The sequence below is a fragment of the Nilaparvata lugens genome, chromosome 11 (genome assembly GCF_014356525.2).
Source record: "Nilaparvata lugens isolate BPH chromosome 11, ASM1435652v1, whole genome shotgun sequence".
Taxonomy (NCBI): Eukaryota; Metazoa; Arthropoda; class Insecta; order Hemiptera; family Delphacidae; genus Nilaparvata; species Nilaparvata lugens.
This window is the reverse complement of record NC_052514.1, coordinates 39,972,281-39,996,534: the sequence shown is the minus strand read 5'-3', so window position 1 is coordinate 39,996,534 and position 24,254 is coordinate 39,972,281. Positions and strand designations below refer to the sequence as shown.

The window sequence follows — 24,254 nt, the reverse complement described above, 5'->3', positions numbered from 1 at the left end:
TTTAGTGTTCTTCATGGCATACCTGCCGTCTAGTTTTCAAACTTTCTTCCTAAATATTTGGAAATATGTCTAATTACTTACTTACTTACTCCGTGGTGCTACAGCCCGTTTAGGGCCTTGACCTCCTCTATGATGCCTCTCCATTCCTCTCTGTCGCCAGTTCTTCTTCTCCAACCTCGGACACCCAGCCTCCTCAAATCTTGTTCCACATCTTCTAGCCAGCGTTTTCGTGGGCGTCCTCGTAGTCTCCTTCCTCCTGGATTTTCTCTGAAGACCTTCTTTACTGCTCTTGAGTCACTCATCCTTTCTACGTGACCTAACCAACTCAGTCGCCTGTATTTTATTTCGTTAACAATTTCTGTTTTTTGGTATAGGTCACGTAACTCTTGATTTTTCCTTATTCTCCATTCCCCATTGTTACAGACTGGTCCGTAAATCTGTAAATCTTTCTCAATAAATATGTCTAATTTAGTATTCTTTTATTTTATTCATTTTTTGTTCTAATTTGTTTTTTAGATACCAGCACCAGTACGACAACTGTGTGTATGTGTGCAAGGCGTGCTACCAGAATGGCAAGGAGGAGATCGTCACTGCTCGCTACACCTCGGCGAGCGACTCGTCCTGGTTCGGCCTGGCAAAGTATGCATGGTCCGGGTATGTTCATTCATCCATTCGTTCATTCATGCTTATTCTCTTTGCCACAATCTAACAATAGAGTACTCCTCCATTCTAATGGTTTGCATAGTGTTTGGGCAAATCTAAACTATATTTTATGAGGAAAATGTTGATAATGATGAGATGCTTTTTTAAGTGGAAAATATTTGTTTCAGATCTGTGATCGAATGCCCGAATTGTGGTGAAATATACAGAAGCCGCCAATTTTGGTATGGTAACAATCAACCCGAAGCAGGGGCTGTGCGTACTGAAATACAACACGTTTGGCCGGGGGTGAGTAATCATTATTTCATACTTTGGTCTTGTACCCGTTTAGGGTGATGTGACTCCAAGCCGGATACGAACTAACAAAATGGCCGACTCAGTGAGAAGACTTACATGGAGGTAGGTGGGACCATGTCACATCAGACGCATTCCCACATCTTCTATACAAGCATTGCATTTTTTGTTCAATTATTGTGTCATGTTCGGCATGGTGTGACATCACCCTTGAGAAACTTCAGGTATGACAAGTTATTTTTATTGTGTATGTGAAGTTGAATTAAATATTACGGACGAAACAACCCAGGATCGTGCGAACTGGCGACTGCGTGTTAGGAGAGCCGACCCCAAATAATGGGAATATTCTCTATTCACTCAATTACCGTATGTACGATGACACTTGAGAAAAGCCCAATAGGCTTCTGCCCAAATTTGCTTCTTTTCCAATTTACTGTACACACATTCAAAATCGAATTTGTTTTTGTTTGTTAATACTACAGCTATCTAGCCTAAAGATTGATGATCTAATTTTTTATTCAAATGCCCAATTCATATTGAAGTGACGTGGCGGTGGCGTGGCACTGACTTTTCGCCACTTAAGATAAGATAAGATTCATTTTATTGTCAATAAACATAATGCAGTTATAGGCAAAAGTCACAATACAAACAATACAATAGAAGTAACAAAATCATAACACTGGCAGAAGTAACAATACAATAAAAGTTACAATACAACCAACAACTGAACCAACCGAATACAGTCATAGGAAAAGAAAAAACAAATCTGACTTGAACACTCAACACTGTACCACAAGTGTAACATTATCTCAATATTTATAAACAAGATTTCCACACCACTCCCATATAAACATGTATGATCTAATATTGTGAAACAGGGGAGGAAAGTGTATGCAACGTTTGTAGATTTCCAGCGAGCTTTCGACTCCATACACCACTCATTGATGTGGGAAAAACTATACAGATATGGTATAAGCAGGAAATGGATTGCAGTTATTCAGGACTTCTATCGCAAGGCTACTGTGAGAATAAGTGCTGCTAGTGGCTATACAGAGGAGGTTCCAATAACACAAGGAGTGATGCAGGGCGACACCATCTCCCCGATCCTGTTTGTATATTTGTTTGACGTTATATAACGTCATTTAACCCTTTTTTTATTTCTTGATTCTCACAGAATTTGATGTTGATACTATGATTTACTATCTATATATAAATAAAAGCGAAATGGCACTCACTCACTGACTGACTGACTCACTCACTCACTCACTCACTCGGAGAACTAGAAATCTACCGGACCAAAAACGTTCAAATTTGGTAGGTATGTTCAGTTGGCCCTTTAGAGGCGCACTAAGAAATCTTTTGGCAATATTTTAACTCTAAGGGTTGTATTTAAGGGTTTAAAGTTCGTCTTTTAGCATGTATATTCTTCTTCTCCCAACCCGTTAATTATAATTGAAATTTCCATATCATATGTTACTATAGAACTATAATCTAGATAGAGTACCTCTTCGAAACAGTATTGTTAACTGGCAACTAAATTAATAATTTTGTCAGGTTGGCATTAAGTTGAGTTGACTTTGTTAGGTTGGCACCAAGTTGAAGATTTAAATGCATTTATCGCGGAAAATTTGATTGGGCACTGCTACTTCAATCCTGGGAATATTATATTACTAGCCATCAGGCTCGCTTCGCTCGCCATATCCGTTTAGCCAGATGTATAGTCTGGTTCCCTGACTGGATTGTCTTAACATATGATAAAAATGCTCAAATGAAAAATGCAGGCGAGCGAAGTGAGCCTGCTGATCTCATTCTTGGACGATCCAGTCGGGGGTCCAGGGGGCGGAGCCCCCTGGCTAGACGGATATGGCGAGCCAAGCGAGCCTGACGGCTAGTCATGATATATATAAAGATGTACTATATTGTTGATAAGAATTCTATCTACAAAATTTCAATCCATTTACAATCACTGTGTCTCGAGATAAGACATGTAAACAAAGCCATTTAGCGGTTAATAGTAATATTTTTGTCATTATGTTGTTAAATATAGCATTATCCAGTTGAATCAGCGAAAAAATACGATATAATTATTACTTATCTACCGGATATATGTCAACCGTATACAATTCAGACTCAATGAACCATATCAAGAACTGAGCTTGTGAGCACAAAAATAGGAAAACGGATGACATAAGACGGATGAGTGTGGACGCAATTTTACATCCGTCTTTTGCTTGAACCGAACGATCCGTCTTTTGCTCGAGCAAAAGACTAATGGCAAACTGGACCGGGCTGTACGGTGACAAATGGGCACAACAAGACGCGCTAGTGGCAAAGGCTCATACAGCAGAAATATTCAAGTCTTCTCGTCAGAAATTGTATAATTTGGATGCAGTCAATTCCCCTCTTCGTGAGGCCAACCATCAGTTGACAACCTACGACATCGCTCCATATCTCAAATCTAACTTACCACATCATAAAGTTAGATTGTTTAGCCAGATAAGGATTTCCATGTATACTGAAACCATCGTTCTCCACTTGAAAGATGTCAAGTATACAATCAACCCTCAAGTGCCTTGTCTACTGTGTGGTGACTTCGAAGCAGACGAAACGCTGGAGCACATTTTTCTACATTGTGATTTAAATAGCGATTTCAGACAAAAATATCTGCGGAAATACTCTCTGAATCGCCTAAACGACATTTTAAATATAAGGCTCAACTCACACTTACGCGTCTCAGGTCGAGAAGAGACTCGACTCTAGTCGAGAGCATGTGTTTTCAAATGGTGACAGTCGCGGAGACTAGAGTCGACTGGTCTGAGTTTGAAACAGATGCTCTCGACTAGAGTCGAGTCTCTCCTCGACCTGAGTCGCGTAAGTGTGAGTTGAGCCTTAGTGATGGTCCGGAAATAAACGACGTCGTCAATTTCATGTGTCAAATGCTGAGACTAAGATCTTTTGTGCTATCAGAATAATATCATCATGCACTTTTGACATGCCAGCAATAATACCTTGGGCATTTTTATTATGAGTAGAAAGAATAATATGGAACTCTATATTAGTTTGTGTGAAAAACTGTTTCTGTTCATTTTTGTGGAACATTTAAACAAATACTTTGTAATCATACACTGTATGAACTTTACTTACTTATCCTGGCGCTACAGCCCGATGTGGGCTTTGGCCTCCTCCACAATCTGCCTCCAAGCGTGTCTGTCTGCTGCCTTTCGCCTCCAACCTCTCACTCCCATCGCTCTCAAGTCTCTCTCCACATTCTGCATCCATCGAACCCTCGGCCTCCCTCTTTTTCTTACAGCTTCCAGTTTCTTATACATCATTCCTTTTTGCATTCGTTCATCGGCCATTCTTTCAACATGTCCAAGCCACCCTATTCTTCTTGCCTTGACGAACCGGAGAATATTTCTACCTTGCAGGATGGCTTCTATTTCGGCATTCTTTCTTATTCTCCATGCACCATTTTCATGTACTGGACCGTAGATCCTCCTCACCAGCTTTCTCTCAAACACCAGTAACGCTTTGCAGTCTTCTTGCAGGATCATCCATGCTTCACATCCATATGTGACAACTGGTCTTATGAGCGTTCTGTGAATCTTCATTTTTGTATTTCTAGTGAGGAGTTTCGACTTGAGCAGTTTGCTATATGCAAAGTACGCACGGTTGCCAAGCATTATCCTGCGTTTAATTTCCAAAGATATTTTATACACTGTATGAAGCAATAAATAAATTCAATTCAATATATGGTCTAATGCAAACTGGAGTGGTGTTTCTGTTTGAATTGTTTGTATGGAAGTGGAAAAAAGTCTGTGCCACGCCACCGCCACGTCATTTAAGTGTGAATTGGGCCTTGAAATAGTTATTTGTGCAACTAGTGCGCAAAGTGACAGTTTGCTGCACCGAAAGAAACGTTTACGCCCGAGCCGTAGGCGAGGGCGGAATGGTTTCTTGAGTGCAGCAGAGGAACTTTGCGCACGTATTTCACATTAAGTTTTTCCTACAGTTACCATTGAATATGAAAAGTGGGTAATTATGGGTAAAATTGCCTGAATAATGTAGTAGTGTTTGAATGGCGGGGGGCAGCTGTGTGGTGTGTGCTGTGGTGGCACTGTGCTGTCGTTGTCCTCCATTATAATATCTACTTAATAATTAGCGCGTTGTGCTTCGTTGCACCTCTGCTCACTATAGCAGCCACAGCAGTCACTGTTACCAACTTCATTTTGATTTTGCTGCACTGTTGCTCCATATAACCTACTAAGTATTTTGCGTTGCCATGTTGCAAATCTGGAGTGCAGAAAAATTTTTCCCGCACTAGAGCGGAAAAGTGATTCTTTGCGTTCTGTAATCAGTGCAGCAATGGCCACTTTTCAACGTAACTGTAGGAAAAAGTATTAGAAAGGAGTTTCTCATTAGATACTCTTACTATATCCGTGTCCCGTTTCAGCTAGTGCCGGGTCTGTGTATGAACAATGCCTCTCCATTTTCCTCGGTCTTCCCACCCCTCAACCTGTCGCCATCTGTATCAGTAGAAGCAGTAATGGCAGTGAGAAATTCTTACTGCTATTGCTTAATTAATAATATGTAACTTATTGATTGCACTAAAAGGTAGATTCCACTCAATCACCGTTCTGCTTTTTCGCTGAACACTATTAATCGAACAATTACTACACTGCACCTTTTCCCACTGTCTTTGAGAAAGTATAAATTGTAATTGGGAATTGGTATTTGAGAAAACTTCAGATGTAAATGAGAATAGTCAATTTTATTTCAGAAGTATTTTATATCACTTGTAATTGAGAATAGTGAATTTCATTTGAGAAAGTATCATTTAAATTTGAGAACATACGATTTGAAATCGAGAAGATGTCAGTTGTAATTGGGAAATGATTTTAAATATATCTTAGCTGTGAGTTTCAACTTGTATTTATGTATGATGATCAGCTAGCTACATTAAATATAGAATTAGATACTGTGGTGTACAGGATAAGGAATAGCATTTTTTTTAATGTTTACTTCCAGTACTTATATTTTTCATAACTGGACTCATATGAAAATAATAATATAATATATTTAATATTCCATTAAAACTTTTTCGAAAAAAAATGATTTTGAAGCCTCAAAATCCATTGAAGTATTGCCGAATTGCTTGATCAAGAGATTCAATTGATTGATGATAAAGTTAAATTGCGCCTTGAACATAGAGAATTTGATCTTCATCAAGTGCAATATCTCACAAAATGTTTGGAGACAAAAGTCGCGTTGCCAATACATACATAGAAGTGATACTCATTAATCATTCGTGAACAGTACAGAGTAAATACTTTCACCATTGAAAATATTAATTTGCCCCCATGCAAAGCCTATGGTAGTAATTGGAATCCTGAGTACATAGTACAGTATCCTTTCCTGCTCAAATCAAACCTGTACTGTAGGCTACAGAAGAGTCACGACATGTCAATTAGAAATTTTCTCATTTTCAATTGATATCTTCTCATTTACATTTGACGATTTCACAAATACAATTCACTATTCTCAATTACATGTGATGACTTCCCAAATACAATTGACTATTCTCAAATACAATTGATACCTTCTCAAATTAACTGATACTTTCTCAAATACAATTGGAAAAGGTGTAGTTCAAATGGTTTCCTTCTTTTGAACCCCCAAACCAACACTCCATTATCTAGCAGGTGGATCGCCTTGAGGAAATTGAATTGAAACATGATTGTGTGTTTATATAGCAATAACTTTCTTCGAATTCATTCTTTTAATTGTTTGTCTATCTATTGGAATGATGTGATGTTGAATTGTTGATTGTGTGTTGTAGGTGAGTATGCCCAACCAGAGCACGCACAACTCGGCGCAACGGGTGCTGGACAGTGTCAACTACTTGGCCGACGCAGTGGCCAGTCTCGGCTCGCCTCCCACCCGCGCCATCTCGGCCATGTGTGCCGACTACATTGCGCCCAAGTACTGGAAGCCCAACCACGAAATCAAGGTTATATTAAGCGAGCAATTTCTGTATATATATATATATATATATATATATATATATATATATATATATATAATATATATATATATATATATATTTATCTATTTATATGGTTATGTAGTTATTTATGTTCAACGGATCTCGAAAACGGCTCTAACGATTTTCACGAAATTTGGAACAAAGTAGGTTTATGATATGAAGATTCGATTGCACTAGGTCTCAACCCTTGGATATCTCGCTGAAGGACATTATAAGGATAAATACGTCCTTGGAAAAACAGCTGGAAATTTGGTCGTCTGTCGATACCGTAATGGAAGAGGGTGAACGAGTGCATGTTTGTGGGATCATCCAGCTGATCTCACGAGAAGAAAAATTCAGCAAGAGAAACTTATTTTCGTTTATTTCCCTTTTTTTTAGAAAGCATGTTTACTTCAGAAAGTCCAAAATAGTAAATAGATGATGTTAGTGTAGAATAGTACATTACAAAATACACTTAATACAAAAATAATAGTTAATACAAAATTGTAGCAAACATAGTATATCATTCTAAATCGATTTCATAGTATATCTATTTGTAATTGATGATGTGTTTGTTTTTTGAAGTGTGAATAAATTGTTATTTTGATGAGTGATAGTAGCTTAACCTAGATTTTGACTTGGACCGTAGTATAAATTTGAAAAGGGACAGTTTTGGGCATAAGCCTGTTGTGCCTCCTCATATAACTGTAAAAATAATTGTACGACTGAGAAAATGAATAAATAAATATAAACTATAAATTCAATCTTTCGTTACAAATTTTCTATGCTTTTGCACTGCAGAGCAAAGCTCGGTCCCCCGATATTAAATTCAAAATGAACACATGCGAAACAAACAACACATGTAATAATAACTCATGATTGTTTGCAGGTGTGCGTGGTGTGTAGGAAGTACTTTGGCACTTCAGAGCGCATCCACCACTGTCGGCAGTGCGGCGACGGCGTATGCGGCGTCTGCAGCACGCGTGCGCGTGCCGTGCCCGAACGAGGCTGGCCCGAACCGGTGAGAGTGTGCGACATCTGCTACGAGTCTCGGCCTCCGTCACAACTCACTTCCACTGCCGCTGCCAGTGATGCCAACAGTGATTGCTGTGAGTACTAGTAGTTCTGTGAACAGTAGACCCCACGCAGACTTCTCATCCACAAGTACCTGATTGGAACTATAGACCTTATGGAAATACAGCAATAGACTGGCTTCTCCACACATCTGTGTAATCACTTGTCAGCTGATTTATGATGAATAATTCTATAGTCTGATTTTTACTCTAATATTGGCGTATGATGAGGCTCCTTTTTCCTCTTATATCATCCTTGAAATGCAAAATTTCCAAAAACCTTGTATATACGTCGACGCGCAATTAAAAAAGGAACATACCTGTCAAATTTCATGAAAATCTATTTCCACGTTTCGCCGTAAATGCGCAACATATGAACATTTAAACATTAAGAGAAATGCCAAACCGTCGACTTGAATCTAAGACCTCACTTCGCTCGGTCAATTATAGATTTAGATTTGTTGTTTTAGAAAAACTGTGCACTCAATGTAGTTCACGTTTGTCCATAAGGCTGGCCACTAACTTTAGAACATGCATGATACACAATGTGTATGGACATGTCATGTCCTCATACATTTTTGTGTCATCACAGCGAAAGGCTTCAAACAATGTTTTTATGTTGGTCTTTGTATCTCCAATTTTTTGTTGTTAGTTTTCCTCCACTGCTCGATTTGAGGTTAAATAAATTATTCCTCTATCATTACTAGTAGTTCTGTGAACAGTAGACCTCGCGCAGTTAAAAATTACAGCCTCCTCTAGTACTGTCCATCAGAGTGAATTTATGTCCTGCGCTGACTTGTTGGCGAGATATCTGTGTATAAATAACTTCAACAACTATGCTTCTATCATCAACAGCTTACTGAGTTGAAAGCAGAGAAAATACTATAATCGGGAGCTAATACGAGTTATCAATTGCATGCCTCATTGCTTGCAATAAATAGTCCACACGACAGCTGATTTTTTATCAAGTTACATTGAGATATTAATTGCATGCGTCATTGCATGCAATTATTGATAATCCACTCGACAGCTGATTTATGATGAATAATTCTATAGTCTGATTTTTACGGTAATATTGGCGTTTGAAGGAGGCTCCTTTTCCTTTTGTATTCTCCTTAAAATCAAAATTTAAAAAAAATCTTATATACACGTCGACGTGAAATTCAAAAAGGAACATGCCTGTCAAATTTCATTAAATCTATTGCTGCGTTCTGCCGTAAATGCGGAACATGAATATAAACATAAAGAGAAATGCAAAATAATCTACTTGAATCTTGGACCTCATTCCGTTCGGTCAATAATTTGTAATTCACCAGTTTATTTATTGTTTATATATTATGTTCGAACCCTCTCGCTGATGACAAAGCATGCATGATTAATATGTGAGTGTGCATAATATTTCTAATAAGGCCAAATTTCTGGAATTGATTGTGGATAAGGATCTATCGTGGACTCCTCATATTGATATAGTTTTGACAGGTTGTCTCGATTGAACTTCCTCTAACTGCGTTTGATCATAGAGAAACAATAGCATAAGTAGATATCCTATGGTATAGGGCTTTTATGTCGCAACTTTTACTGTTATCTCAAGCCGATTACTGTTGATTATTGTCGATTTTTACTGTTTTGTTGGGTGATAGTGTATGAACAGCACAATATGAGAGACTACCAGCGTCATAAAGCTTCACAGGAAAGAACTACGTGGACTATCGGCTTGAGATAACAGTAAAAGTTGCGACATAAACGCCCTATACCATGGGATATCTACTTATGCTATTGTTTCTCTATGGTTTGATGTCAAGTGTACCTTTTGAATATGTGAAATCTTCATACTATGCTTTGTTCCAGTCAGTTTTAAGGTATGGTCTGGTCTTCTGGGGTAATGTTACCAAGATTGGAGAGGTAAATATTTAAATAATATTTGGGGTGTGCAGATCTTTTTAAGATTTTTTACTTCATTGACAAATTACTCTATCAATCAGCATGGTCAAGTGGGTGGGCATTTTCCTGATACGATGTTGACTTTTGAGTATATCAGTACCATTTTGCTTTCATCTATAGAATACATTCAACTAAAAAAAGATATCATACTGTTGTCGAGTTGTGTTTTACTCATGTATTGTTTCTTTGTTTTGTTGTAGTGAATGGGAATGAGTCGTCAGTGTCGAGTGAGCTGAGTTTGGACGATGCTAATGACACGATTCCCCGCAAGTGTGGAGAAGTGGTCGTCAATACTATCAGCTCTGTTGTCTCTGTGCTCGAACATCCAAAATGTAAGTGTGTTACTTTTTGTTCGTTTTATTGGTCATGGTCATGTGGAAGAATAAATTAAATTATTGGGGTTTATTCATTAATTTTTCATCTGTGGCAACTAAAATATCACTATTGGTCATTTAGTTGTTTATTCTTCGTCACAGTCTATTGACTGGGAAGTTGTAAGATTATGCTAAATGTAAGTGCATGTAAAGGTGCGTACAGACTGTCGCTCTGCTCCGCAACCGAACGTCACTCCAGCAGAGCGATTGATGATCGACCGGCGAGCAACAGTGGTTCGACCGGGGAACGCGAGAAGATCTAACATCTTCCGTAACGTTCATGATGGGTGCGTGGGCGGAGCGACTGTGGTTCGATGGTGGTACGAGGGCGGTACGAGGGAGGAGCGTGCTCGGTGCGGGTTGGAAGCGCGAATATGTGTACGCAGCTTAAGTGTAGGGAGTTGCATAACGGATACTAAAGAGGAACTCAAAGAAGCTCCTCATCAATATGCATATTATACATTATTTTTTGGTTGTACAATGTCAATTAATATAATATATTTGTATTTTCGAGAAGATATATTTTATATTCATTTGGTTATAATACAAAATTCCCTTCAAATTTTAAAATTTACAGTTTATTATTTATAAACAAATAGGTAATATGCTAGTTATGTATTATATACTTTTTATTTATTTATTTTTAAATACTTTGTAATAATATTGTATAATGCATAAATATATACTATGTACTATATATTCATATTGTATTGCATTTTGAGCAAGTGAAATAAAATTTATTTATTATTAAATATAGCTACAATCAAGGGCTACAAATTTGTTTGGATCAGGGACGGGAAGATTCTGGTGAGGAGAGTTGAGGGAGGAAATGTGCTGCAGGTTCGGGATGAGACGGATTTGATGAAAATAGTATAGACTATCGAAAAAATTTGAATTAATTGTTTTTGGTTTAATTTCTTTAAAATTTGTCATGAAGGTACTTGATTCATTGATTTATGTTACTAACCCTTTAAAATGTCTTATTACTTATAAAAATAATGAATTTTACTGTAAACTGATGCGGTACATAAAATCCGCTACTGTTCAAATCAAAATTAAAAACAGAAATAAACCACTAAAAAAATGGATAACTCCAGGGTTGATAAGATCCATCAGGGAACGAGACAAGATGCATAAAAAATTGAACAGTGAACCCTTCAATGTCCAATTACAAAATACTTATAAAATCTATAGAAATATGTTGAACAAGCTTATTAAAAAAACTAAACTTGACTATTACAGAACTAAAATAACAAACTCCAAAGGAAATAGTAAAAAGACTTGGAACTGCATAGAGGAGATTCTAGAGATGCAACGTAATTATAAACCACCGGAAATTGACCCCGCTATTATGAATAAATATTTTTCGGAAGTAGGAAGAAATTATGCAGAGAAAATCCAGGATAGGTCTACACAGAGTTTTTTAAACTCACAGTACTCACCTTGTTCAGCGGCCAACTCTCCGAATTCATTCTTTTTGCACCCATCGAGTTATGATGAGGTATTACTTTGTATCAAGAACTTGAAAAGTAATGCCTCTCCAGGGATGGATGGAATAGGCAACATATGCTTGAAGAATATTGCTGAGTACATAGCTAAGCCCTTGTCAATGTTATTTAATAAGTGTTTCGAATTTGGCCATTTTCCATCTCATTTTAAAATTGCAAAAATAATTCCACTTTATAAATCTGGTGACAGGAAGGCGCCCGAGAATTACCGACCCATCAGTCTTATTAGCAATCTATCAAAAATTTTTGAGAAGATAATTAAGAAACGTATATTGGTATACTTTAAAAAATATAAATTTATTGCTGCTAACCAATACGGTTTCCAAGAGGGAAAATCCACCGAAGACGCAATGACTGAGTTGGTAAGAATTATAACGCAAAATTTCCAAAACAGTAGAAAAACTCTGGCAGTTTTTTTAGACCTGGCTAAGGCCTATGATAACATTCCTCATAGTGTCCTTCTGTATAAACTGGAGAGAATAGGTTTCCGGGGAAATGTGTTAAATTTATTTAAGGGTTACTTGCATAAAAGAGTACAGATCCTTGAAACCAACAAAGTGACATTGTCTGAATATGGTCTTCCTCAAGGTACTGTTCTCTCGCCGATATTATTTTTAGTCTATATCAATGAACTCTTGAAAATCCACATAAACGGATGTCATGCAATCTCCTTTGCAGATGATACGGCCTTGATTTTCACTGGATCCAGCTGGCAAGAGACTAAGCGTTTGACTGAGTCTGGTCTGACCAAAGTGAAGTCATGGCTTGATCATCATACGCTGACACTTAATGTGAAAAAAAGTGTATTCATGCTTTTCTCTCCATCAGAAAGGGCTATCCCTACTGATGCATTTCGAAGTGGAATAAAAATCCACTACTCAGACTGCACTCATAATAACAATTGTGGTGAGTGGGTAGGCTTGCGGGAGAGAGATGGAGGCTGTGATTGTCAGAAACTGGAGAGAGTAAGAGAGACAAAATACCTTGGAGTCATGTTGGATTCACAACTCAAATGGAATGCTCACATAAATAATACTTGCAAAAAAATGAAACATGTGATCCATAAATTTCATAGATTAAACGGGCTGGGTGATCTAGATATCCTGCTGTTAATATACTACGCTTATGCCCAGTCGGTTTTGCAATATGGTATTAGGGTATGGGGTGGAGCATTGGACACACATTTCAATAAAATCTATCTTATTCAAAAGCACATAATAAAAGCAGCACTTGGCCGACCTAGACGATACCCTACACATCTCCTTTTCATTGAATTTCCAGTATTAACAGTTAGACAGTTATTTGTTAAGAATATAATACTATATATAATTAAAAATATAAATCAATTTACACCACAAATTAGAACTTACGATTTCCGTATACAGGGTAATTTCCAAATCAATAGAACAGACATGACTGTATGCCGGAGACAATTCCCTTACATAAGCAACAGACTGATCAACCTCATACCAGATAACTTAATAGCAAAAACTAGTATTAAAAAGATAGCAGAATGGATAAAGTCAGTGAATATCTCGCAATTCATTCACACATAATGCACTAGTAAATTCTACCTTCACTTAATTATCCTATATTTCTTTTATTGCAGTTACCTTTTTATTTTTCTTCCAAAACTAAAATAAATTTTCTCAGATTCATTCTCTGTCTTCTACTCTGAGATTTTTAATTTATTCTTCTGACCACAAATATAATAATATTGTAATATTTATTTTCTAAGCCACATAATGGAATTCATCATTCAGTAATTAGGCTACTTATATATTTTAGTGCTTCAAATTACACTTTTGAATTTACTTTTCCTTTTCATTTATACTATGTTTATTTATATTTCCTTTCATATGTATATTCATTCTTGTTTCATCTATTCATTTCTTCATTGAAATTTTTTATATTGAAAATTAATATCGATACTCGCTGCCAGCACTCAAACTTCGGTTTTGCAGGCAGCACCTAACGTTGCCAGATGGTTTTTTAACAATGTGGATATTTCATCTGATAGAATAGTTGATATTACAACAGATTTACTGGTATCAACTATCCTCTATAGAAGGCAGTGGCAAGGCAGAGAATCGGCAACAATGGTCTCCTATCTTTCTCCACTGTCATTATAACGTGTATATCACTATAGATTTATCTCATCACAACTCCACTGCCATTATGACATAGACCTCACTATATATTTATCTCATCACAAACTGAAATTTGAGTTGCATGTTGTATGTCATAAATATGTCGATTATTTTTTAATTTAAATTGAAATAAATTAATATTTATCCATGAAATAACATACTAATACATCTATGAAACAAATTCAGTACATTCAAACATTTATTTATTTAATCATTCAGAATTAGATAACTTACAGAAAAGTACCACAGGCTAACTTACGCCCAAAACGGTTCCAATTCTAATTTATACAACAGTCCAAATGTAGCTAGGTTATGTGTATGGTTACATTTCAACATCCGAGTTAACATGTTCTTCATAACAGGAAATGATTGGATGTTAGTATGATTTTAATGGCTTCTAATATGCTTTCTGTGAAAGGTTTGATTGAATTTGTGATGTGTTTGTGCAGCGTGGATCAAAGAGTCGGCGCGACCGGCGTACTGGGTGCGTGACTGCGACGTGAAGGCGTGCTGTGTGTGCCAGGAGTCGCTGGCGGCCGGCGTTCTGGCAGTCGGTGGTCGGCCGGCGTTCCACCACTGCCGCGACTGCGGTCAGGGCGTCTGCGACAAGTGCAGCCAGCAGCGGCGACCGGTGCCGCACCGCAACTGGGACCAGCCGGTCCGCGTCTGCGACAACTGCTTTGCGGACAGGCGGGCGTAGACCGGAAGTGAACCGGAAGTAGACCGGAAGTAGACCGGAAGTAAAGCGGAAGTGATACAGAACATGGAGCAGCATGTAGAGACAGACTACAGAGATGCATATTGTAAGTGAAAGTAGAGTCCCCTGTACACAGAGTGCCGGTTGCACAAAAGCCGGTTAAATTTTAACCGTAATTAATTCCATGAGAACCAACCAGAGAAGGCTTTATTGAAAAGACGGTTTCTCTGATTGGTTATCGTGAAATTAATCATGGTTAAAATTTAACTGGCTTTTGTGCAACCGGACCAGAGACAACATTGGTGTCCACTAGACCTGGCTATAGTGCCGGCTACTAAAATTCGCGTTTTTGAAGGGAATTTCCCTACTAAATGTCCCTTTAGGGCCGGTTTCCAAGATCAGGATTTGGCCAAGTTCTAGACTTTAAACAGCTGGAGTCAGAAAATTGGATTTCCGAAACGGGGTGTAGTCATAGTCACGTTTGAACAATTTCGAAAAACTAGAAAATTGAGCACAAAATAAAACAAAGAGAAAATAGTGTAAAATCTCAACTAGTTCGTATTTTGAATTATTTAGGAATATTTAATTTCATTAAGGAAAAACGTTTTCAATTATAGAAATGAGAAAATAAAGATTTTTATAAAATCTGCGACTACGCCCCGTTTCGGAAAGCCAAATTTCTGACTCCACCTGTTTAAAGGCTAGAACTTATCTAAATCCCGAGCTCGGAAACCAGCCCTTGAAGTTTATTGATGGGATCCTGGGATCAGATTATGGGGAAACCTAAAACTCCCATATTGAATGGTTATGAATCCCATAATGGACAAACATTTCTATAATGAATGGGATTTCTTAATGGTTTAAGAAGGGCTTTGAACTAGTGACACAAGTTTTAGGTAGCAATCTATACTGTACAAACGGCCCTTAGAGGCAATAGTGCCGGCTAGTAAAACCCCTCTATTATCCCTTTGAGAAGGTGTTTGTAGTATCGACAATAAATGTAATTTTAGTAGCCGGCACTAGTGGCCAGGTCTAGTGGAGGCCATTATTATCCCAGTGTGCAAGGTGCTCGAGGTTTTAGTGACATGAACGTGAGGTTTGAATAGAATGAGAGTGTAGCCAGCCGATTGTCGTTTTCACACTTACCGGTTCCGGAACGTCAAGGCACGGCACGAGAGGACGCTCTCTGATTGGCTGATTCTCTTCTCGATATGTCAATCAATCAGTTAAGTCTGGGCAAAGGCTAAAAATGAACCTTAAACTGGTGATATTTTTCAAAGTTATTCGATTTGTTTATCATCAATCTATGAAAATGGAAAAGTTTTCTCAGGAAAACATTTTTTCCGATCATTACTTTCTGAAATATGAGCGCCTAAAGTTTAAATTTTTGGGACAGATCATTTCAAATTCGGTAAGAGTCAAACTCATGAGATTTAGAGGATAAATTCTTCACGGTTGATTGAATAAAACAAAAATCTTTTAAAAATATTAATTTTAATTTACCAAAAATGACCAAGAATAACTAAACTAAAACTTAATGACTTAATTTATTCAAAGTGCGGTGATATTAAGTGCAAAATTTGACTATAATTAATTAATTTATTTATTTATTTATTAGATAGAGCGAACAATACAATAGTCGGAAAAGAAAAAAACAGGCTATTGCCCAAAACTTCTTCAATTTCCTGATTTTGTCACAAATCGTCCAAATATTATGTAGGTTATGTTCACTTCAATTTCAACACCAAATCTTCAATCTGAAACTATGAATCAGAATAAAACAAAGAATTTCAAATTTAGATAAATTGATAATGAAACTTCCGTTAAAACAAAAACTAAACTTCAAATATTCACAAAATATAGAATAAAATCACTATTGGTATTCAAATTGGTATTTTAATCATTCTAAATACAAAATTTCTAGCTAATATTATATTCTTGGACAGAACTTTGAACTTTAAATTTCCTCAGTAAGAACATATCCTATTTTTTCGGACATTTTATTATTTATCAAAATTTGGGAACAGAATAGTTTTGGGATATGCCTGATGTTCTATCCCGATCATATTCATATGATTTGTAATTATATCAACGAATAAATAAATAAATAAAAGTTATTTTTGGTAATTTTTAGTAAATTGAATAACTTTCTTAAAAATTCATTTTTTCAGAATTTTTTTGTTTTATTTCATAAAAATTACCATGAAGAATCAATCCTCTAAATCTCATGGATTTATCTCTTACCGAATTTGAAATGTTCTGTCCCAAATATTTAAACTTTAGGCGCTTATATCTCAGAAAGTAATGATAGGAAAAAAATGTTTCCTGAGAAAACTATTTTATTTTGATAGCTTGATGATATACAAATCGAAAAACTTTTGAAAAATATCACCAGTAGAAAGTTTATTTTTAGCCTTTGCACAGCCTTAACTGATCAGCTATCGGAAGCTCTCCTATTGGCTGTTTCTCTTCTCCATTATTCAATCAGCCAATCAGAGAGCTTCCTGTCGTGTCGTGTCGTGTCGTGTCGTCCCGGAATCGGAAAGTGTGATAATGGTCATTGGCTGGCCTAAGGTTTCAGTAGAATAAGAGTGACGGGCAATAGAAGTTTGCCAAAATCCCTAAAAATTGGTTGCTCCAATCTCCAGTAATCAGCATTCAGTCCTAGATAGATGTATCAGAATAAGATGGAAGTATCAGTCTTGACAGATGGGGTAACAGTCGGAACTAGTTGGCCGTTATTTCAATAAATAAGAGTTGGTGACAACCTTTTTATCTAAGACAGTATATTTTTATTTAATAGTATGGATATCTATCGCAGTATCATCTCCACTACTATACACATATTAAATAAATTCAGAATATTTCTTAGAGCTATCAACATGTATCACAGTACCACCCTTAACTACTATTGTGCACAGAAAAGACGTTTCAAATCGTATGAAATCAGAATTTTTTAGAAATTGTCTTCATGTAAGATCAACCTGCAGAAATATATAATTTGATCAAGAAAGTTAATATTTATATTTTACTGTGATAATCCTTAATCTAGTACTTCTTGTGTAATTGAGAAGTTCATATTGTGGTAATTATTTTGAATGAAAAAGACTAAGAAATTGTCAAAAAACACAGATTTATTGATACTTAGAAAGACTTGGAAAGAAGTTTCGGTTATTACACCATTGCCAATCTCTGATAAACTCAGTTTATCAGAGATTGACAATGGTGTAATAACCGAAACCGGTCTTTCTAAGTATCAATAAATCTGAGGTTTTGACAATTTCTTAGTCTTTTTCATTCAATTCTTAATCTAGTACCTAAAAAAAGTTTAGAATATCCATAGTGAATACCAGAAACCAGTATGACAGGACGGAACAATATTTTGCTAAAAATAAGAAGGCATCTCATCCTAAAATGTTTGAAAATAAATACAGATTTTCTTAAAAGCAGAATAGAATTTAGTGCCTCAGAATGTTTAAAGTAATGTATGATGTTTAACAGTGCATTCCAGTAATTCATTAGACTATATCAAATTAGTATGAATTTCGATGGTAAATTATAGTAAAGAGCAACATCTCTCGATTATATCAGGGATTTTAATGTTTGAGTTTATCAAATATCAAGAATGAAATTAGTTTTATAATTGTATGACATTTGGAGCAAATTCACACAAGTAGCGTCGGTGATCTATAAGTAATAATATTGATGCTTTGACATATCTACATTACACAAGAAGTTTTTATTTTCCAGCTCAATCTTTGATCTCTATAGACGTAACTTCTGATGAATACTTCAACTCCTTGAAAATATAAAATGACGCGTTCAGTTACTAAAATAATAGGCTTGAAGGTAAAGCTTTGAATGAAAATTGGTAATATGTAATTTGCTGTAGACCAAACTTATTCAAATAAATGTAATCATAATTTTTCTGTATTCTTGGTAAGAAATAGTGAATTGTATCCCCCTATTTATACATTAATTATTTTCAAATAATCTACTCTTTCCTATAATATAAAATAAAATTCTAACTTTTTTATGAATGAATGAGTTTTTCCAGGATAAATGAAGTTTTAAGAATGTTGTTATCTAGGGTTAAAAGTAGTCCTGTTTTTATATTGTGTGAATTATTGTAGAATTGCTAAAAAATTGAGTAAATGAATGTTATAAATAGTTTTTTACAATATTAGGTCTCTCGCACACTTGCATGGTTTCCATCTTCTAAACTTTGATTTTATTCCTGTTGAAGTTTTTTTAAGCTTGGTTTTTATATTCTTGAATTTGATTTAATTCGTTTCAACTTTTTTCCCCATCACCTATAAATAAATACTATTTAAAAGTATGTATGTAGTAAAGTTGAAGTAAGTAATTATCCGACAATTGCTGCGAAATTCAGCAAACAGATTTGATAGTTTTTTACAATATTAAAAACTTGCATGGTTTTCATCTTCTAAACTTTGATTTTATTCCTGTTTAAGGTTTTTGAAGCTTGGTTTTTATATTCTTGAATTTGATTTAACTCGTTTCAACTTTTTCCCACATCACCTATAAATAAATACTAAATACTAAATGGTTTTTATCTTCTAAAATTTGATTTTATCCCTGTTCAAGTTCTTTTCTAATTTACAATAAAAATGCGATTCCCCATAACTTGGTAGAGTGTAGAGATTATTATATAAGTTTTAGGACATAATTCTATGGCGTTTATTCTATAACTCCTCTGTTTTTGCTACTGACAAGTTCTTCTGAACTTCAGCAACTTATTTTTTTCTTTTCAAATTAAATACATTTTTTCGGTTTCACTCTGTAATAGGAATAGATATCTTGAAAATAGGCCGATTTTGTTGAATGACAAATGAAAATTCTCTAATCTAGCCTTGAATCGAACCCTAAACCAAAGGGAGATAGGTAATGGACAGTCATGCATATTTGTGTGATACGATTTTGTTCAATGACAAATGAAAATTCTCTAATCTAGCATTGAATCGAACCCTAAACCAAAGGGAGGTAGGTAATGGACAGTCATGCATATTTGTGTGATACGATTTGTATATTTTCTATATTAAATTTATATATATTTTATATACTATACTGAGTGATTCAAAAGTCACGAAACCAAAAACTTAAAACAGTGTTATAATTTGGGTTGCATGACTCTCATATCGCTAAATTTTTATACTATATAAACTATAATGTGTCATTTGGGCCCGGTTTCTAGGTCACTTATTCAATCTGTACGTAATGTGTCATTTGGGCCCGGATTCTAGGTCACGTATTCAATCTGTACGTAATGTGTCATTTGGGCCCGGATTCTAGGTCACTTATTCAATCTGTACGTAATGTGTCATTTGGGCCCAGTTTCTAGATCACTTATTCAATCTGTACGTAACGTGTCATTTGGGCCCGGATTCTAGGTCACTTATTCAATCTGTGCGTAATGTGTCATTTGGGCCCTGTTTCTAGATTACTCATTCAATCTGTACGTAATGTGTCATTTGGGCCCGGATTCTAGGTCACTTATTCAATCTGTGCGTAATGTGTCATTTGGGCCCTGTTTCTAGATTACTCATTCAATCTGTACGTAATGTGTCATTTGGGCCCGGTTTCTAGATTACTCATTCAATCTATTTGTTCAATGGTCCATTAGATTTAATAAGACGTGTGATACAAACCTGGCCCTAGTATCAAGTATCATGAATAGAATATTGAGTTGATAGTTGAACCATAATTATTATTATTAGTTACTATTATTATTACTTTCAATAAATTGTAGATTTATAGTAAAATTGAGTTTTAGTATTTGTATGCTCACTAAAAACTATAGGCCCGGTCGCACAAAACCCGGTTAAATTTTAATCGTAATTAATTCTACGAGAACTAATAACAGAAGGTTTTTCCAAGCAGAAGGCTTCTATGATTGGTTCTCGTGAAATAAAACACGATTTAGATTCAACCGGATTCTGTGCAACTGGTGAATAGAGTTTTTGTATATCGCACATAATATTCACTAGACTTTATTGTATAGAATGGTTATGGGAATTAATTTTATTTAGTCAGTGTTTGAACTATTGAGACAAGATTTCCATGCTAGTCAATTAGTTATGAAACCTGAGTTGATTTTAATTTTCAATTTTTTCCAATCCAGACATTATTCAATTATAATAATTTGTTATTTCAATTCGGGACTTAATTTTCAAATATCATTTGTGCAGCCTGTTAACCAAATTGATCTCAGATTATATTTGATGAGAGATCAAATCTTGATTGGCGATTGATTAACTGGGCGCTATTTTGATGATCTAAAGTCTAGTGTGGGGTTTTGAATAATTACAGATGGAAATTATTGAGATATTGCAATTATTCAAATGCTAATGAATTAATTATTAAACGAAAACCCAAATTAAATGCTGTAAATCACCCCGAAGACTTCTGCTACTGCAAATATTGACAACAGGGTAAACAGCTAGATGGAAATTCGATGAGCGCTACTATACAAATCCGATACGCTATTAGCGCTACTATCGATGAGCGCGATCAAATCCGATGAGCTATTTGACTATCGACAAATCCGATGAGCGCTACTATCGGATTTGTATAGTAGCGCTCATCGAATTTCCATCTAGCTTTTTACCCTGTTGTCAATATTTGCAGTAGCAGAAGTCTTCGGGGTGAATTACAGCATTTATTTGGATTTTCATTTGATAATAATAAAAATTTTGAATATTTAAAAAAAAAAGATTTTTAATAGTATCAAATAAGTATTGAACATAGTATGGAATTGTAGAATGTCAATCGCATTGCAAAATATATTGTGATATTGGAAATGATGGGAGAGTCGGGTATTATAATAGACTGAAGTTTATAGATTGGTGGAATTAATTTTCCCTATTTATTTTAAAAATAGTAGCACCCTTGAGACAGGTAGGAAATGTTTGTCGAGGTAGAATAGCGTTGATAAAATGTATGTATTTTAAATTATCTGGGATAGAATGTAACTGAATTTGAATGTATTGTATCATTGAAATATTGAGGACATTTTTGAAGTAATAATGAATATTTTATAATTATAAAAAATGGGTTACTTTATTGATTTATCAATTTCATAGATTTTACTCAAAACTTTTCAAGTTATCTATTGAAATGAAATAAAGTTTATCAAGTGCTCTATTTATATTGATTTATCAATTTTATAGATTTTACTCAAAACTTTTCAAGTTATTGAAATGAAATAAAATTTATCAAGTGCTCTATTTGTATTATATATTAATTCACAACATGTTACATTTGAGTAATACTTGTATTAGCACTATAAAGGGAAAAGTGTAAAATTGTTTTATATCTGATTGCATTATTGTTTCCCAGATTATAATTTTCTTATTGTGCTGCAAGTATACATTTTGGAATCTAGTTTACTGGAATAAAATATTCAGGAGGCCTACATTTACTGCTTCTAATTTGGGATCTTCTCTAGTTGTCTTCATATTCAATGAATTCATGTAAATATTTTTAGATAGAATGTTAGTAATGTACTGTTAACTGTAAAAATTGATAAGAAATTTGCACAAAATAAACAAAATTACTACTGTAGTAAACTGTGAAATCAACGCAAAGTGAAATTTGTAATTTTTATTACAATAACAAGATTTGACTATTTTGAATAGATGTAAATTAGTGGTGTGGTTATTTGATTGGAATATCATTTTTCACTTCATATATATATTCAATTCTTAATTAGTTCTCTGTTTTCCAGTGTTAGGGCCTCATTACACCTATATCCTACATATATTTTGATAATGGGTCAATTGAATAGAAACTAGGATCTAGTGAGTAGCAAAATAGAGAAACAATAGCATAAGTAGATATCCCATGGTATAGGGAATTTATGTCGCAACTTTTACTGTTATCTCAAGCCGATTACGGTCGATTATTGTCAATTTTTACTGTTTTGTTGGGGTGATAGTGTATGAACGGTACAATTTGAGAGACCACCGGCGTCATATAGCTGCATAAGAAAGAACTATGTGAATTATCGGCTTGGAATACCAGTAAAAGTTGCGACATAAACGCCCTATACCATGGGATATCTACTTATGCTATTGTTTCTCTATGGTAGCAACTAACCATTAGTTCTAGCTATACAAATACGATTATACAGCTGACTCGAATCCTAGAATTTGCTTGAAAATGACTTGGATTAGCAATTGCTAGCTTTTCTTCAATCAACCTATGTACTACGATATCTTGCGATATGCGATTTCACGTATCTTGACGCTAATCGTTCATCTAAATATGGATCTATCTAGCCAAGATTGAAGGATTTGAAGTCATGTTTATTCTCCTTTAAAATATTACATTTATATATTTAAATAATTCACAAATAACATTGAATCCAGATTATAAATATTAAAATAAATAATAAATACTGTTGAGTGGACCTACCTGAGGCTTTAGATCATCTCATCTCACTTATCCGTCAAATTACCCTCGCACAAGCCTAGAGCTCATGAGGGCATCACCCTCAGCAAAAATAAAACCAAAATGATTCAAATTACGATTGTTTCACAAATTAGAAAGCGTTAAGGTGAATCACTGTCAGGTTTATTCTCATATCATACTGTAATATTATCACAGATCATTTTGATGATGAGTGCTTGTTGTATACAAATGAATGAATAAAGAAACACCAGAGTGCCATATTTGCAATTCCATATACTTTTTAACAATATGTACGATATCTGGACAGAGTACATAATATTATTTATCTAAAGGTGCGTACAGATATAAGCGCCGCGAACATGAACAATTCACTTTTAATCAGCTTATTATGTCTGTATTTTTACAGAAACGGTAAGATACAGATATTAAAAGCTTGGCATCAGTTGATTGAAAGTGAATTGCTTATGTTCGCGGCGCGTAAATCTGTACGCACCTTTACATTATCAAAGTGTATGTAGGTGTAATGGTGCCCTTATGACCAGACCAGACGTAACATCTTATCTTTATAGCTGGGTTTACACCAAATACCTTGAAGAGATATAGACCCACAATGCCTATGCCTTCCCAATGATAGCTCTTACTTGAAATTGAAGGCCGCCATTGGGGTATTTTAGCACGAGTATTATATCTATATATATTTGTAATACAATAGATCACAAAGGCATTGGTATGTAATAATCTTATGGGTTGCCCCCTCAATGGCGGATTTCAATTCCAAGTACGACACTAGCGCTGTATGTGAGTCTATGCATTTTAAGGTCTTTGGTTTACACCAAAGTTATTAACAAAATGTTTATAACTTAATCCTTATAGATTCTATTTGATTGAACGGAACTTGACGAACACATATGTTTATCATGTGTATGATAAGTTATGTTCAATCTAATAGAATCTATCACGATTAAATTATTAACATTTTGTTAATAACTTTGGTGTAAACGCAGATTATGTCTTAATTTGAGCAGTCAAAATTTAACATAGCGGAACTTATGAGTTTCAATCGTATTTCTATGTGAGACCCCATCCTTTTTTACAGTGC

The 24,254-nt window shown here is 35.2% G+C and overlaps 1 protein-coding gene and 1 long non-coding RNA gene across 2 annotated transcripts in view; both read left to right on the top strand.

Moving 5' to 3' along the window:
- The window catches only part of LOC111043924 (zinc finger FYVE domain-containing protein 1), a 39,767-nt gene extending 24,541 nt beyond the window's left edge, over window positions 1-15,226 (top strand). The window contains exons 6-11 of the mRNA XM_039438429.1: window positions 517-654; window positions 831-948; window positions 6,794-6,964; window positions 7,869-8,088; window positions 10,194-10,325; window positions 14,475-15,226. Coding sequence (XP_039294363.1) covers window positions 517-654; window positions 831-948; window positions 6,794-6,964; window positions 7,869-8,088; window positions 10,194-10,325; window positions 14,475-14,725 — 1,030 coding nt within the window. The 3' untranslated portion in view covers window positions 14,726-15,226. The remainder of the gene's footprint in view (window positions 1-516; window positions 655-830; window positions 949-6,793; window positions 6,965-7,868; window positions 8,089-10,193; window positions 10,326-14,474) is intronic.
- A 2,700-nt stretch (window positions 15,227-17,926) lies between these two features.
- LOC120353698 lies at window positions 17,927-20,897 on the top strand. The gene is made up of 2 exons (XR_005572524.1): window positions 17,927-19,937; window positions 20,036-20,897. It is a non-coding gene; the product is annotated as an uncharacterized LOC120353698 (long non-coding RNA).
- Window positions 20,898-24,254: the final 3,357 nt, after the last annotated feature.